This window comes from Manis pentadactyla, chromosome 15, assembly GCF_030020395.1.
Source record: "Manis pentadactyla isolate mManPen7 chromosome 15, mManPen7.hap1, whole genome shotgun sequence".
Taxonomy (NCBI): domain Eukaryota; kingdom Metazoa; phylum Chordata; class Mammalia; order Pholidota; family Manidae; genus Manis; species Manis pentadactyla.
The window spans coordinates 66,877,476-66,895,509 of NC_080033.1; the positions used below are offsets into that span (position 1 = coordinate 66,877,476).

General features: G+C 42.3%; 1 protein-coding gene across 2 annotated transcripts; it reads right to left on the reverse strand.

Moving 5' to 3' along the window:
* Positions 1 to 10,018: 10,018 nt before the first annotated feature.
* On the reverse strand, positions 10,019 to 17,826 carry SDR42E1 (short chain dehydrogenase/reductase family 42E, member 1). 2 transcript variants are annotated; one of them, XM_036909357.2, is made up of 4 exons: positions 17,701 to 17,802; positions 17,232 to 17,404; positions 11,781 to 11,874; positions 10,019 to 11,214 (listed from the first exon to the last, which is right to left on the reverse strand). In XM_036909357.2, exons 3-4 carry the CDS (start codon positions 11,846 to 11,848, stop codon positions 10,104 to 10,106), a joined length of 1,179 nt encoding a protein of 392 aa, XP_036765252.2. In that variant the 5' UTR covers positions 11,849 to 11,874; positions 17,232 to 17,404; positions 17,701 to 17,802; the 3' UTR covers positions 10,019 to 10,103. The 2 variants fall into 2 exon arrangements, with proteins under 2 accessions (XP_036765252.2, XP_036765259.2); XM_036909364.2 differs by lacking the exon at positions 17,232 to 17,404 and having other exon boundaries at positions 17,705 to 17,826.
* Between the last annotated feature and the right edge of the window lie 208 nt (positions 17,827 to 18,034).

The window sequence follows — 18,034 nt, forward strand, 5'->3', positions numbered from 1 at the left end:
ACAATAAGTAATTAATACAAGGACAAAGGCTGTAAGAATGTAAGTTCATGAAAAGGAAATGCACTATATTTCAAGGAGAGAGCAGACAACTGTGTCAAGTTGGGATGGCCAAATGCCTTATACCTGGATGACAACAGCCCACATACCAATTCCGAATTTCATTTAGGCTTCTTGATTGTGGAAAACAAAACCACTATGCTTAGTATTCCTGGTTTAAGAAAATTGAGAGGTTTGTATCGTTCTTTTGAAAGACTTCCTAAAAACATGTTTTGAAAGTCTGTGATACCTCTCACTGACAGTGGGATAAGTGTACTTATCTGGTCTGTCAGAGACTTTTTCATATACACACACGAGACTGGACAAATGTATGGAGCAGAGAAACCTTCCAAATAGCACCAGGGGTGTTAGATATGTTGTAGCTATTCATTTAAGTTAACTCTGGCAGAAAGCAGAAGTTTCTTATGCTATCAAAGACTCCAAAAATATTTTACCAAAAAACAATCACTACCACCACCTCATATTTATGTTGCAATTTATATATTAATAGTACTTTCACCACAACTTATTTTATGCTCACAACAAACCCTGTGAGGTAGGTGGGTGGGTGGGTTTATAGAAAAGTCAAATACGGTCATTTCTATTTCCCAAATGAGAAAACGAAGGCCTTCAGTTACTGGGTTAAAGCCACACGAAACATTCATGGCCATAGGTCCTGTGGTGTCAAGTTGAGCACTTTTTCCAAAACATTCACCAGGGACTATTCATCAAGCATTAGCCTTCTACACATCTTCTCTGAACTTGAACGTCTTTCCAAAGCAATCCTAATAATGTTTTAATACTGTCCTTTCTGTAACTGGAATCATGGAATGGGTAAGAATTCTCTTCTTTCCACTTTGGTTCCTATGCAAAAGTACAACTTGAGTGTCAATGACACCACTGTTCAAAACATTCCTCCTTGGAAGTGGCCTTCAGAGAATCAAAATTCTTCCCAGCAAGAAAACCAGTCTATTAATTTAGGGTTATGTTTCATTTTTAAATTATAAATGGCATTTTTATCTTGATTAACTTTCTTAATCACCAGATTTTTAGCTGTTTCCTAAACCCAAATCTATTCTCAAAGACCAAAACTTAACAAACACTGAGTATATTCAAACACACCTGTTACAGACTGAAGGAAAACCGCAAAGTCATCCCAGAAAGTGGAAACAGCACCTCCTAAACAGAATACCCTGAGAAAAACAGTCCTCATAAGGAACATATGGTAACAATATTAAGAAAAAAAATGGCTGTGCGTGTTGAGCGGCACTTTATATGCCTTGTCTAATTTAATCTTCAAAAGAATCCCATGGGGTAGGACAAAGGTCTTTGTTTAAACATCACACAAACCATATGGTCACATAGGCTGATGCCCTCATTTCACAAAGGGCACAAACTAATTCCTAAAATTTATACTGTGAGCTAATGCCTGCCAACAGCCACCACCCACTCAGAGGGCTGGTCTGTAGGGTGTTTTCACACATTTTCAAGCTGGTGTTTTGCCATTCCTGTTATCAGTGCATGTTTTAGTCCATTTTAAGTAGATGTAGCATGTACAGAATAAAATAAGTCTATTTTTTGGCTTCTGGGAAATTCAAGTTAGACATTTCTGCTCTATGATTCCAAAATGACTTCTATTGTATTCATCCAAAGAAGGACAGAAGAAACAGATTTCAAACTTATCTCCACTTCTTTTCTTCTCCTATCAGGATTTAGTACAAGGAGGGAAGAAAATGAAGACTTAGTTCAAGAATCTATTCTTTTTTTTTTTTTTTTTTTTTAATAATTATTTTTTATTGAAGGGTAGTTGACACACAGTATTACATTACATGAGTTTCAAGTGTACAACACAGTGGTAGAACATTTATATACATAATTCTAGGTTCCAGCTATCACCCTACCAGGCTGTTACAATATCTTGACTATATTCCTTATGCTATACATTACATCCCGGTTACTAATTTATTTTACCATTGGAAGTCTGTCCTTTTTTTTAATTTTTTTTAATTTTTTTTTTAATTTTTTTTTTTTTAATTTTTTATTTTTTTTGTGAGGGCATCTCTCATATTTATTGATCAAATGGTTGTTAACGACAATAAAATTCTGTATAGGGGAGTCAATGCTCAATGCACAATCATTATTCCACCCCAAGCCTAATTTTTGTCAGTCTCCAATCTTCTGAGGCATAACAAACAAGTTTTTACATGTAGAACAAATTCTTACATAATGAATAAGTTACATAGTGAACAGTACAAGGGCAGTCATCACAGAAACTTTCGGTTTTGCTCATGCATTATGAACTATAAACAGTCAGTTCAAATATGAATACTCATTTGGTTTTTATACTTGATTTATATGTGGATACCACATTTCTCTCTTTATTATTATTATTTTTAATAAAATGCTGAAGTGGTAGGTAGATACAAGATAAAGGTAGAAAACATAGTTTAGTGTTGTAAGAGAGCACATGTAGATGATCAGGTGTGTGCCTGTAGACTATGTGTTAATCCAAGCTAGACCAGGGCAATAAAACATCCACGTATGCAGAAGATTTCTCTCAGAACGGGGGGGTGAGGTTCTAAGCCTCACCTCTGTTGATCCCCAATTTCTCACCTGATGGCCCCCCTGCGACTGTGCCTGTCTTAGGTTGTTCCTCCCTTGAGGAATCTTACCCGTCTCTGGCTAACCAGTCATCTTCCGGGGCCATACAGGGAAATGTGAAGTTGGTAAGTGAGAGAGAAGCCTTATTGTTTGAAAAAGTTAGCTTTTTACTTCTTTGCATATTTATGCCCTGTGGCTTCTATGCCCAGCATTTGTCTTGAGGTATCTTTACCACTTGGAAGAATTATGATACTCGGTAAATTTGATATGAGGCACGAGTTCTATTTAAGGGTTGTAATTAGGAAGGAAGAAGAAAAGCTATAGAAGTAGCAGGCGGAATAAAACATGGGAAGATTGATTATTTCTTTGATATATCTTCTTGTAGAGTAACTTCAGCATGTATAGGTTTTAAGCTACTACTTAAATTGCACACACACATTAACATAATAGGAGTATAGTTACATAACCAAAGCATATCTGTAATTACCAGCCATCTGAGTGAAACCAAGAAAACCAGTTAGGCACCTTAGGCATTTGTGAAAACTTATCTATGATATGGTGGATATTGTCCAAATGAACTTGAACAGTCTGAGAGAAATCAGACAAATTAAAACAACCCATTCCTGGGGACTGTTCACATGCCATATGTTCTTTTAACAGTAAATAGTTTGTAGTTGTAAGACTTTGGAGCGCTACAATTTGCACTTCTCCAAATTCTTGGTTGAGTTCCAACAGTATAGATCCAGTCCAATTTTGTTCTTTTACTGTATGCACAGGCCAGCTTAGATATCTCCTTCCTCATTCCCATGGCAGGTCCAGGAACTGGTGGGATGAGTGCATCTACAGCTGTAGCAGTGTGTGGATCTTTGTTGGGGTTTTTTGATGATCATCTTCTGGCATGAGTCTTCCAGAGGGTGCAGATGTTGGAAGTTCTTTTTCATATCGTATCTTAGTTCATTTTCGGGGTAGCCCAATTAGGCTTTGATCCTCTGTATAAACACAAACAGACCCTTTGCCTACACTTTTATATGCCCTTTATACCCTTGTGTAGAACTCGTTGGAGGTTACCACACAGGAACTGCCCTTTTTTTTTTTTTTTTTGCTATCACTAATCTACACTTACATGACGAATATTATGTTTACTAGGCTCTCCCCTATACCAGGTCTCCCCTATAAACCCCTTTACAGTCACTGTCCATCAGCATAGCAAAATGTTGTAGAATCACTACTTGCCTTCTCTGTGTTGTACAGCCCTCCCTTTTCTCCTACCCCCCCATGCATGTTAATCTGAATACCCCCCTACTTCTCCCCCCCTTATCCCTCCCTACCCACCCATCCTCCCCAGTCCCTTTCCCTTTGGTACCTGTTAGTCCATTCTTGAGTTCTGTGATTCTGCTGCTGTTTTGTTCCTTCAGTTTTTCCTTTGTTCTTATATTCCACAGATAAGTGAAATCATTTGGTATTTCTCTTTCTCCGCTTGGCTTGTTTCACTGAGCATAATACCCTCCAGCTCGATCCATGTTGCTGCAAATGATTGGATTTGCCCTTTTCTTATAGCTGAGTAGTATTCCATTGTGTATATGTACCACATCTTCTTTATCCATTCATCTATTGATGGACATTTAGGTTGCTTCCAATTCTTGGCTATTGTAAATAGTGCTGCAATAAACATAGGGGTGCATCTGTCTTTCTCAAACTTGATTGCTGCATTCTTAGGGTAAATTCCTAGGAGTGGAATTCCTGGGTCAAATGGTAAGTCTGTTTTGAGCATTTTGATGTACCTCCATACTGCTTTCCACAATGGTTGAACTAACTTACATTCCCACCAGCAGTGTAGGAGGGTTCCCCTTTCTCCACAGCCTCGCCAACATTTGTTGTTGTTTGTCTTTTGGATGGCAGCCATCCTTACTGGTGTGAGGTGATACCTCATTGTAGTTTTAATTTGCATTTCTCTGATAATTAGCGATGTGGAGCATCTTTTCATGTGTCTGTTGGCCATCTGTATTTCTTTTTTGGAGAACTGTCTGTTCAGTTCCTCTGCCCATTTTTTAATTGGGTTATTTGTTTTTTGTTTGTTGAGGCGTGAGAGCTCCTTATATATTCTGGACGTCAAGCCTTTATCGGATGTGTCATTTTCAAATATATTCTCCCATACTGTAGGGATCCTTCTTGTTCTATTGATGGTGTCTTTTGCTGTACAGAAGCTTTTCAGCTTAATATAGTCCCACTTACTCATTTTTGCTGTTGTTTTCCTTGCCCGGGGAGATATGTTCAAGAAGAGGTCACTCATGTTTATGTCTAAGAGGTTTTCGCCTATGTTTTCTTCCAGGAGTTTAATGGTTTCATGGCTTACATTCAGGTCTTTGATCCATTTTGAGTTTACTTTTGTATATGGGGTTAGACAATGGTCCAGTTTCATTCTCCTACATGTAGCTGTCCAGTTTTGCCAGCACCACCTGTTGAAGAGACTGTCATTTCGCCATTGTATGTCCATGGCTCCTTTATCAAATATTAATTGACCATATATGTCTGGGTTAATGTCTGGATTCTCTAGTCTGTTCCATTGGTCTGTGGCTCTGCTCTTGTGCCAGTACCAAATTGTCTTGATTACTATGGCTTTATAGTAGAGCTTGAAGTTGGGGAGTGAGATCCCCCCTACTTTATTCTTCTTTCTCAGGATTGCTTTGGCTATTCGGGGTCTTTGGTGTTTCCATATGAATTTTTGAATTATTTGTTCCAGTTCATTGAAGAATGTTGCTGGTAGTTTCATAGGGATTGCATCAAATCTGTATATTGCTTTGGGCAGGATGGCCATTTTAACGATATTAATTCTTCCTAGCCACGAGCATGGGATGAGTTTCCATCTGTTAGTGTCCCCTTTAATTTCTCTTAAGAGTGACTTGTAGTTTTCAGAGTATAAGTCTTTCACTTCTTTGGTTAGGTTTATTCCTAGGTATTTTATTTTTTTTGATGCAATTGTGAATGGAGTTGTTTTCCTGATTTCTCTCTCTGTTGGTTCATTGTTAGTATATAGGAAAGCCACAGATTTCTGTGTGTTGATTTTGTATCCTGCAACTTTGCTGTATTCCGATATCAGTTCTAGTAGTTTTGGGGTGGAGTCTTTAGGGTTTTTTATGTACAGTATCATGTCATCTGCAAATAGTGACAGTTTAACTTCTTCTTTACCAATCTGGATTCCTTGTATTTCTTTATTTTGTCTGATTGCCGTGGCTAGGACCTCCAGTACTATGTTAAATAACAGTGGAGAGAGTGGGCATCCCTGTCTAGTTCCCGATCTCAGAGGAAATGCTTTCAGCTTCTCGCTGTTCAATATAATGTTGGCTGTGGGTTTATCATAGATGGCCTTTATTATGTTGAGGTACTTGCCCTCTATTCCCATTTTGCTGAGAGTTTTTAACATGAATGGATGTTGAACTTTGTCAAATGCTTTTTCAGCATCTATGGAGATGATCATGTGGTTTTTGTCTTTCTTTTTGTTGATGTGGTGGATGATGTTGATGGACTTTCGAATGTTGTACCATCCTTGCATCCCTGGAATGAATCCCACTTGGTCATGGTGTATGATCCTTTTGATGTATTTTTGAATTCGGTTTGCTAATATTTTGTTGAGTATTTTTGCATCTACGTTCATCAGGGATATTGGTCTGTAGTTTTCTTTTTTGGTGGGGTCTTTGCCTGGTTTTGGTATTAGGGTGATGTTAGCTTCATAGAATGAGTTTGGGAGTATCCCCTCCTCCTCTATTTTTTGGAAAACTTTAAGGAGAATGGGTATTATGTCTTCCCTGTATGTCTGATAAAATTCCGAGGTAAATCCATCTGGCCCTGGGGTTTTGTTCTTTGGTAGTTTTTTGATTACCTCTTCAATTTCGTTGCTGGTAATTGGTCTGTTTAGATTTTCTGTTTCTTCCTGGGTCAATCTTGGAAGGTTATATTTTTCTAGGAAGTTGTCCATTTCTCCTAGGTTTCCCAGCTTGTTAGCATATAGGTTTTCATAGTATTCTCCAATAATTCTTTGCATTTCTGTGGGGTCCGTCGTGATTTTTCCTTTCTCGTTTCTGATACTGTTGATTTGTGTTGATTCTCTTTTCTTCTTAATAAGTCTGGCTAGAGGCTTATCTATTTTGTTTATTTTCTCGAAGAACCAGCTCTTGGTTTCATTGATTTTTGCTATTGTTTTATTCTTCTCAATTTTATTTATTTCTTCTCTGATCTTTATTATGTCCCTCCTTCTGCTGACCTTAGGCCTCATCTGTTCTTCTTTTTCCAATTTCGATAATTGTGACATTAGACCATTCATTTGGGATTGCTCTTCCTTTTTTAAATATGCTTGGATTGCTATATACTTTCCTCTTAAGACTGCTTTTGCTGTGTCCCACAGAAGTTGGGGCTTAGTGTTGTTGTTGTCATTTGTTTCCATATATTGCTGGATCTCCATTTTGATTTGGTCATTGATCCATTGATTATTTAGGAGCGTGTTGTTAAGCCTCCATGTGTTCGTGAGCCTCTTTGCTTTCTTTGTACAGTTTATTTCTAGTTTTATGCCTTTGTGGTCTGAAAAGTTGGTTGGTAGGATTTCAATCTTTTGGAATTTTCTGAGGCTCTTTTTGTGGCCTAGTATGTGGTCTATTCTGGAGAATGTTCCATGTGCACTTGAGAAGAATGTATATCCCGCTGCTTTTGGATGTAGAGTTCTATAGATGTCTATTAGGTCCATCTGCTCTACTGTGTTGTTCAGTGCTTCCGTGTCCTTACTTATTTTCTGCCCAGTGGATCTATCCTTTGGGGTGAGTGGTGTGTTGAAGTCTCCTAGAATGAATGCATTGCAGTCTATATCCCCCTTTAGTTCTGTTAGTATTTGTTTCACATATGCTGGTGCTCCTGTGTTGGGTGCATATATATTTAGAATGGTTATATCCTCTTGTTTGACTGAGCCCTTTATCATTATGTAGTGTCCTTCTCTATCTCTTGTTACTTTCTTTGTTTTGAAGTCTATTTTGTCTGATATTAGTACTGCAACCCCTGCTTTCTTCTCACTGTTGTTTGCTTGAAATATGTTTTTCCATCCCTTGACTTTTAGTCTGTACATGTCTTTGGGTTTGAGGTGAGTTTCTTGTAAGCAGCATATAGATGGGTCTTGCTTTTTTATCCATTCTGTTACTCTGTGTCTTTTGATTGGTGCATTCAACCCATTAACATTTAGGGTGACTATTGAAAGATATGTACTTATTGCCATTGCAGGCTTTAAATTCGTGGTTACCAAAGGTTCAAGGTTAGCCTCTTTAGTATCTTACTGCCTAACTTAGCTCGCTTATTGAGCTGTTATATACACTGTCTGGAGATTCTTTTCTTCTCTCCCTTCTTGTTCCTCCTCCTCGATTCTTCATATGTTGGGTGTTTTGTGCTGTGCTCTTTCTAGGAGTGCTCCCATCTAGAGCAGTCCCTGTAAGATGTTCTGTAGAGGTGGTTTGTGGGAAGCAAATTCCCTCAGCTTTTGTTTGTCTGGGAATTGTTTAATCCCACTGTCATATTTGAATGATAGTCGTGCTGGATACAGTATCCTTGGTTCAAGGCCCTTCTGTTTCATTGTATTAAATATATCATGCCATTCTCTTCTGGCCTGTAGGGTTTCTGTTGAGAAATCTGACGTTAGCCTGATGGGTTTCCCTTTATAGGTGACCTTTTTCTCTCTAGCTGCCTTTAACACTCTTTCCTTGTCCTTGATCTTTGCCATTTTAATTATTATGTGTCTTGGTGTTGCCCTTCTTGGATCCTTTCTGTTGGGGGTTCTGTGTATTTCCGTGGTCTGTTTGATTACTTCCTCCCCCAGTGTGGGGAAGTTTTCAGCAATTATTTCTTCTAAGATACTTTCCATCTCTTTGCCTCTCTCTTCTTCTTCTGGGACCCCTATAATACGGATATTGCTCCTTTTAGATTGGTCACACAGTTCTCTTAATATTGTTTCATTCCTGGAGATCCTTTTGTCTCTCTCTATGTCAGCTTCCATGCGTTCCTGTTCTCTGATTTCAATTCCATCAATGGCCTCTTGCATTCTATCCATTCTGCTTATAAACCCTTCCAGAGTTTGTTTCATTTCTGCGATCTCCTTTCTGGCATCTGTGATCTCTTTCCGGACTTCATCCCATTTTTCTTGCGTATTTCTCTGCATCTCTGTCAGCATGTTTATGATTCTTATTTTGAATTCTTTGTCAGGAAGACTGGTTAGGTCTGTCTCCTTCTCTGGTGTTGTCTCTGTGATCTTTGTCTGCCTGTAGCTTTGCCTTTTCATGGTGATAGGAATAGTCTGCAGAACTGGGACGAGTGACGGCTGGAAGGACTTCCTTTCTTGTTGGTTTGTGGCCCTCCTCTCCTGGGAGAACAGCGGCCTCTAGTGGCTTATGCTGCGCAGCTGCGCGCAGACAGGGTTTCTGCTTCCTGCCCGGCTGCTATGGAGTTAATCTCCGCTGTTGCTGTGGGCGTGGCCTGGCTCGGGCAGCTACTCCAAAATGGTGGAGTCGCGTTGGAGCAGGAGCTGCTGGGAGGCTATTTATCTCCGTAAGGGGCCTCCCTGCTCCCTGCAGCCCAGGGGTTAGGGTGCCCAGAGATCCCGGATTCCCTACCTCTGGATTAAGTGGCCCGCCCTGCCCCTTTAAGACTTCCAAAAAGCACCCGCCAAAACAAAACAACGACCACAAAAAAAAACAAGAAAAAAAATTTTTTTAATTAAAAAAAAAAAAAAATTTTTAATTAAAAAAAAAAGGTGGTCGTTCGTTTTTCTTTATTCTCCGGTGCCAGCCTCAGGCCTCTGCTCACCGGTCTTTCTGCCCTGTTTCCCTAATATTGGGGTCCCTGTCCCTTTAAGACTTCCAAAAAGCGCTCGCCAAAACAAAGCAGCAAAAAAGCAAAAAAAAAAAAAATGGTCGCGCGCTTTTCTTATGTCCTCTGTCGCCCAGCCTCCAGTGCCTGCTCACTGTTCTTGCTGCCCTGTTTTCCCAGTATCGAGGGCCCTGCACTCTGGCCCGGATGGCTGGGGCTGGGTGTTCGGCAGTCCTGGGCTCCGTCTCCCTCCCGCTCTGCCTGCTCTTCTCCCGCCGGGAGCTGGGGGGAGGGGCGCTCGGCTCCCGCGGGGCCAGGGCTTGTATCTTACCCCCTTCGCGAGGCGCTGGGTTCTCTCAGGTGTGGATGTGGTCTGGATATTGTCCTGTGTCCTCTGGTCTTTATTCTAGGAAGGGTTGTCTTTGTTATATTTTCATAGATATATGTTGTTTTGGGAGGAGATTTCCGCTGCTCTACTCACGCCGCCATCTTCCGCCCCCTCTCTCAAGAATCTATTCTTAAATAGCAAAAAAGTGAAGAGCCAAAATTTGCTACCAGGTATCACTATATTTTCCCAAACCCGTGTTTCTTGAGAACCATCAAGTGTGATCAGCTCACTGCTAGCTCCTCCTTCACAGGGACAGAATCACAGAAGGCATACACATGAGAACTGCTATAACCATGAGTAAGACCAACAGTCCGCCCCAGACAAGACGCTCAGAGTCATGACTTCCAGGACTTCTGCCATGACCATGGGCTTTAAACCATTCTACTACTTCCTGGAGGTCAAATGGCTGAGCCTCATAACCTAGCTCCTTCTTGGCTTTCTCCAGACTAAAGTAATGTGTGACACCAGTTTTGTAAACTTCTGTGCGCGTGAGGAAGGGCTGGAAATTGTAGAGTTGGCCCAAAATGAAGTGAGCCATCTCTGTTAGAAAAGCAAAGCAGTAGATGACAGTCAACGGCAGGCGTGTGGATGGGAATGTGTAGCCCAGACCCTCAACCAAAGGCCGGAAGAACTCAAAGTTGTTCACGGGTCTGCCATCTGAGATGAAGTAGGGCTGTCCAGAGGCAATGTGGCCCTTGTCAGCTTTCAGGGCCTCTGAGGCCAGAATGTGAGCCTGTACCAAGTTGTCTACATGGACAAATTCAACCAGGCTCCTGGGATCCCCATATACAAATTTGAATAGGCCCCGCTCAATGTAGCTCACTATCCTGGGAAGGTGCCTCTGTTCTCCAGGCCCATAGATGCCAGCCGGCCTCAGAGCACAGGTTCTCAAGACACCATTGCTTCTTTCCAGGGCTGTACCACTTGCCTCCAGCACCTTCCTCTCTGCAATAGACTTGGTCCGAGAGTAGTGATCAGGATGGAGGTGAAGAGGTAAGTAGGGCAGAGATTCATCTCCGTTTCTGATAACTTGACCTCCGAAGACGACATTAAAAGTGCTAGTATAAACTAACCTTGGCACCCCTCTCTGCCTGCAAGCTTGGAGGATGTTGTCTGTGCCCCTGACGTTGACTTCCTCAATCAGGTTTGGATTCAGCTGCTCTCGCCCTGACATGCCATAAGAGGCAATATGAAACACGCAAGTGACATCCGTGTCCTGGAAGGCTTTCTCTATGTCAGAGAGGTGGCGGATGTCTCCACGTACAAACTCGATGCCTTCTGGAATGGTCTGAGCAGGGCTGCTGAGGTCAAACAGAAGCACGTGGAATCCCTTCTCATTAAGAGCACAGCCTAGGCTGAAATGAGAGAGTAAGTCTGATCGAACTGCTATTAAGCGATGCCTAGGAAAATAATCTGCCCGTCAATGTGAGGCTGACCCAGGAGTGCCCTGTCCTGAGTCCCTCACTGTACAGCTCTTCCTTATGCGACTCACCCTTATGCAAACACTCAAAAATGAGAATCCTTACATTTACTTAAATTACAATGAGAGCTTTCATCTTCAGTGATGGTAGCATCTGCATGTCACATTTCCCCCTCATTTCAGAACCCACCATCCATTCTCTAGAATTTATGAATGATAACATAACTGGGAAAGAATAGCCATTATTTAGAAATTGTTTTTGGGGATATGAATGATCTCTCCTCCCCAATTTAATGGTTTTACAAAGAATTTTTCTTCAAGGAGGACATATCTGTAGTTCTGAAGTTAATACCTAAGCAGTGGACAACATAGTTCACTTCTGGCTTAAGACTATACAAACACACAAAAGTGTACACAGTATTAATGTCAGAGTTCCAACCTATATTTTCCAGCAACTTCCAGAAAAATAATTCCATGGGCATATTTTATCAATGCACTGACCGGAAACCAAAATAGCCACCTCCTCCTGTAACGAGGACAGTTTCCTTTGGAGATGTTTGCGAATCCATATGTGTCAGTCAAAAGATCACTGGACCTGTAGGAAAGAAGTATGCAACACTGATACTCATCCTCTGAGCCTATTGCTGCATCTAAAAAAGTGGGGCCGATGATAAGCTCACAGGCTTACGAAGACCGAATGGGAAAGAATATAAAAAAATGCACAGCAAAATGCCTGACATAACTTGGGCAACACATGGACATCATTTCTCAAATTTCCTTTTCTTCATGTTCTAGAATTTAGGGATTCAATTACTCTACTACAGTCCCATGTACCATGATTAGATCCCTTGAAAGCACAGAGTTACAGAGTTTCACAAGTTCTTTTGGAGAACTGAACTACATTTATCAGATTGCCAGGAAAGGTCATCATTCATGAAGAAATCTTAAGACAGCTGAAGACAAGGTTCAGTGACTCAGGGGTCTGAGAGGGTGTGGAAGAGAAGAGTGAGAAATGTTAGGAAAACTGAGCTAAATGGTGAGGAGGATGCCTGATGGATTACAGAGGCCTGACTAACAAGTGCCACAGTTGTGTTTCTAAGAAAACTTGTGAAGAATGAAGTACCAGCAGCTCTTTAATATACCCAATCGTGACCTTATGATTCTATTATTTTCTGAGTGCAGAACACTCCACTTGGATTTGGAGTAGCCACAAAAACGAATGTAGTCAATTCTATTCTATTATTTAACATCATCACCATGACTTTGTTACAGAGGCTGTTTCCAAACACAGATGTCAAGACATATATTTCAATCTAGGTTTCTTACCTTCAACTCCTTGACCTGGTTCTATCTCCCTCTCTGGCTTCATCTCATACTCTTCTGCTATTGGCATGCTAGCTTCCACCCACCTGGATTCTTTCCTTCAGATGCCAAACTCATTCATTCCTTGAGAACTATGAAAAGTTCCGATTTTGCCTTGAGGGGAACCATCACTCCATCAGATCTTTGCCTGGCTGCATCTTTCTCAATATTTAGGTCTGCTGGCATTCTTACGCAACTCAGAGAAGCTTCTCTGATAAACCTATATAAAAATCTCGCCTTTACCTTACATGTTGCTTTGTTTTCTTCACAGGACATTTCACAACCTAAAATTACTTGTCTATTTTTTTACTATCTCCTTCCAATAGTACACAAATTCCATGAGAACTAAGACCTTTTGCCTTTTTTTACTGGCATGTCCCTACGAGAACCTAGAACAGAGCAGAGACTCAACAAATATTTGTTGAATTTATGGATCATTTTGAACACCGTGGAATACACGCAACTTAGTAAAATTATGATGTACGCAAATTATGCAGGGTTCTGTAGTGTCTGTCATTATGAATGTCAATTAACACTGCCATTTTAACTTATCTCCTAAAAAATTCTGGGTTACATAATGAAAATGACACAAAGAGCAACTGCAAAGAATTCCTGCATTTTGGAGCTTACCATGGAGAAGAGAGGCTTTTGCAAATATCTAAAATACAAGGCAAAAAGGAGAAAACAGATCACTGTTATGAAACTGGTATAAACAAGAGGCTGTGGGAGCTGAGGAGCTGCAGGGCAGATCAGGGAAGACTTCCCCGAGGAGTGGCTGGTAGAGCTCAATGGGAAGGTAGCTGATATGAGGCAGAGGGTTTCTGCAGGCTGAGGGAGCATGAGTGAAGGGAACAGCAAAAGAGAAGGCTGTGTTGGGCAACCGAGATGGCCAGGCCCCTGAGGCTGGTGTGAAAACTGAGGCCCAAGTGTGTAGCTGGTGATCTAGGGTGGAGACAGTGTGAGGTCAGCTTGCAGGGAGCTGGAATTCTATTCTGCAGACAACAGAAAGCCTCTATAGGCTTACTGAAGGGCATGTTCACTTTGGTCCTTGCACAAGATGAAGCTTCCCACAGAGTCTGGAAACAGGCAAGGGTCTGGGAAGGGGTTCCCGGGATCTGCAAGTGAGGACAGATGCCAGAGCGCTCGGCTAAAATTAGGATGACGGGTGGCAAGCAACTGAATGAGGCCACGGCAGGCAGCATCCAGGGGAAGCTCAAGGAGAGTGATGTCGTTGACTGAGAGACAGGTTTTAGAAATGCTGTCTGGCTGAGTTTTGATTAATAGGATGCCAGATAACAAGGTTTAAGGTATTCTTAATATCTCCACAAGAATTCCACTGCAAGGGATTCAGAAAATGGACAAGGCCTCAAGGGGTCCAATTAAGCAAATTCTGACAGAAATTTGTCCTAATCTCCAATTATTCTGTTTGCAAAACTGTACATTCCAGACTAGTCACAAGACCACAGGTCAATCATGGCTCATGTGCACATGAATCATGCTGGGAACGTACAAGTTCAAATTATTAATGCTTCAGAGTACCTGCCAGGCTTATTCATGCTTCTCCTCATTTGCCTTCCTACTAATTCCAAAATGATCCAAGGCAAGAACTTGTACAACTGACCTGGCCAGGAGGATCAGATGGGAAAGGGGGCAATGAGTAAGGAAATACTGATGGTTTAGCAAGACCAACAGCTATCCATTCAGGTGGGTTAAACTTTTACAGATTACCAGCCATTAACTGTACCACCCAGGAGCCATCTCCTCCCTTGCAGGCTCCCTACATCAATAAGCAGAGAAAAACTGTAGCAAGCACATTTCAAGGAAAACTGCAAGCAGGTCCCACGAGCACTCAGCCAGAAGGGAGAAGAAGACTATATGCAGTTTTTCTTCAATCGGCTGCCGGACTTTTATATAACTTATGGCTTCTGTTTTATTAATTAAGTTCAGTCGATTCCTTCCAGGGCTGGGCACTCAGACCAGTTTCTATAATTGCAAGTGCTTTGGGGCTCTTCCAAAACACAGCTTTGTTCAGTAATTGCTTTCCTCTGAGTGGAGGGGAAGGGTTACATCTGATCTGAGCAGTCATCCTGGTGGAGACAGGTTAAAGTTAAGTACATGATCGAGAAAAGGAATCTTAATTACAAACAGGAAAATAAATGAAATTTAAAATATGCCTGACCTCTTGATAATTCCAAGATAAAGCGAGGGTAATAAAGTTGACATCTCACAGGGAAGTTAGGAGAAGAAACTCATAAAAATGACTATGAGTACTTTAGATTTTCAAAGCCCTAATTAAATGCTAAGGATCAGTAATAAGAACCTTAGATCATGCACACAGTTCCTTTATCCCAAGTACAAGATGACCATACCACTAAACCTCCTGTATTATAAGGCAGTATACAGATGTATGTGCCACTGGAATATGGAACACAGAATTGAGACTGTTCTCATAAAAATGAAATTTTACTGCATTTTCCTTAAGACAGATAAAAATATCTCCAGGTAGTTGTGGTGGCGTGTTTTAAATCCCTGCCCAAGTACTGACTAGAGGTAAAAGGTAACTGTCTTACTGTATTGAGATCAGGAAAATACAGAGGCTAGAGGATTAGAGAAGGTGCTGTTCAAATTCCATGCATGATCTGAAAATTACTTGTGTTAATTATTAAGCAGTCAGAGCAACTAAGATGAAGAAGTAGTTAGAGACGATAGCCCTGATGCAGGTGAAAGGGTGACTAGCCCTGATACAGGCAAAAGGGATGTTAGGTGTAAAACCAGAAAGACTCTTGCAATTCATTATGTTTATGACAAAAATAATAATTTTCTGACTGGTATTCCCCATCTGCTTTCCCAACTACCATATAAACCCCATGTGCACATAGGCCATTTCTCCAGGAGTATCTGCAGGGACAAGAGGTATCTATCCAGCAGATTGCAGACCCAGTAAATCTAAACGGAACGAATACTCTGCAGCCTTTTCACACGCCGCCTTCTGCTCTATCTGCAAGGAGAACCAGAGTACTTTCTCCTCTCCCTAGGTCAGCCGGTCTGCCACTTCAACATAGCCAAGTAGTATCAGCTGCCACTTATAAAGCACTAACAATTGGGTTGGGCCCTTTCCATGAACTATTTCCCTTGATGCTTCTATGAGACAAGTACTTATTTGTTAATCTCATTTACTGCAGCAATAAAATGGTAGAGCTGGGATCTGTCCCATTGGAACCCAAGCGTGTCCGACTCCACGGCTTATGTCTCAGCCACAACAGCACCTAGGGTGATGCAGGGTCCCTGACCTGAAGCAGCTGAGTCTATGCTGATCTGAGATGAGTCCTGTGGGGTCTTTCATAGCTAACGTATTTTACAAGCTCCTAAGGGTCCCTCCAATCCCCAGAAGGGCCAGGAAGAGGTGCCCCATCCTCTCCCACGAGGCAGACGGTGGAAATGTAGGGTTCAGCTCCCTAGGCTGGAAATTAGAAAATGTGGATCTTAGACTTGGCTCTCCTGCCAATTCCCTGCGTGACCCTGGGCAAGCCCGAACCTCTCTGGTACTATCTCCTCCTCGCTAAAATGAAAACAATAACTATGGCCACTTTTATTACTTATTATGAGCTAGCTGCTGTAAGGGCTTTAAAGGCTCACCACTGAATCCTCAGGAAAATCTTCTAGGTAGTTACTATTATCCTCAGTTTTACAGAGATGAGGAAAAAGGTTAAGAAACTTGCCATATACATATCTGAAGTAAATGAAATCACTCTCAAAGATACCTGCACCCCCATAGGCATTTCAGAATTGCTCCCAATAGCCAGCACATGAAGACAAACTAAATGCCCATCAATGAATGGATAAAGAAAATGAGGTGTATTTATATACAACAGAATATTATTCAGCCATTAAAAAAAAAAGGGAAAGAAATCCTGCCATTGTAACAACATGAATGGAACTTGAGGGTCTTACACGGAGCAAAATAAGTCAGGAAAGATAAATACTGTATGATCTCACTTATATGTGAAACCTAAAAAAAGCTGAACTCATAGAAACAGAGTGGAATAGTGGTTAACAGGGGCTGGGGGATTGGAGGATATGAGAAGACGCTGGTCAAAGGGTACAAATTTCCAATTATAAGACAGTAAGTTCTGGGTTGTAACACAGAGCACAGTGACTATAGTTAACAATACTGTATTACAGGCTTGAAAGCTGCTAAAAGAGTAGATCTTAAAGTTCACAGCACAAGCACAAGAAACTGTAAGTACGTGAAGTGAGATGTTAACTAATCTTATATGGTGTTTATTATTTCACAATATATATGGGAATTGAACCGTGGAGTTGCACAGCTTAAAATTACACAGTGTTATGTCAATTAGCCCTCAATAAAGCTGGAAGAAAATAAAATCTTTAAAAAACTCCAAAACCAAAAAAACTGGCCCACAAATCATGAAGGTCACAAGTGGCTGAGCTGGACCCAGGAGACTCCAAGTCAGGTCTCCGGACTCCCCAGCCTGGGCTCTTCACCATGTATATCGCTGGGGTTGGGACAACGCAGTGTTCGTTTACCACCTTCAGGATTTGCCACACCTGGTACTCTGGTACTCTTACCTGTTACCTTCACACGAAATACATTCGTTTTAAATGGGAACCTTACATTGTCACTTTAAACGGGAGACCAGAATCATCTGTCATAAAGACGTGTTCTCCCTCCAAGACGTGAGAGGCAAACAAACGATGCGAATCCGGTGTAGAGGTGCGTGCTAAAAGCTCTGAGCTTGGGGCTTGTTAAAAAACAAGAAAAAAAAAGGACGAGAAATGGTAGTTAGCCAGTGTTTGTGGCCCCTGCAGCAGTTGAGGAAGGCCCGCCGGGCGCGGCTCCCCGCAATCGGGGAGGACGGGTACGCACCCGGCGCACCTGCCGCGGGGCTCGGCCCACCCGGCGGCCGCCCCGGCAGGCAGAGGCAGGGGGCCCTCGGGCGGCCCCCGGGGCGCGCACCAGCCTCGGCGCGCCCGCCAGCCCCGTTCCGGCCCCCGCGGAGGGGCGCCCACCCGGGGCGCCCATCCGCCCCCGGCCCACTCACAGCGGCGCGGACGCGAGGCGGGGCGACCAGGGCTCCGGCGGGCGCTCGTCTCCGCCACCGCTCACTCCGCGCACAGCCCGAGCCGTCGGACCGGCTCCGGGAGCCACTTCCGGGCCTCTCTAGGCGGCCCGGAGGTCACGGCATCTCTGTGATGCGCAGGTTTCTGGGCCACCCTCACCTGTGATGGCGAGCAGGCTCACCCCGTCGTCGATCTGCCCCTTGTGCCCAGCCCAGGTGTTCCAGCTTCTCCGGAGCCCTTTCGGGGTCATGCCTACTGCTCTCCCCACCTCCAATTCCTGCCTTTAGACTTCTACCTCCACCTTTGTGTAC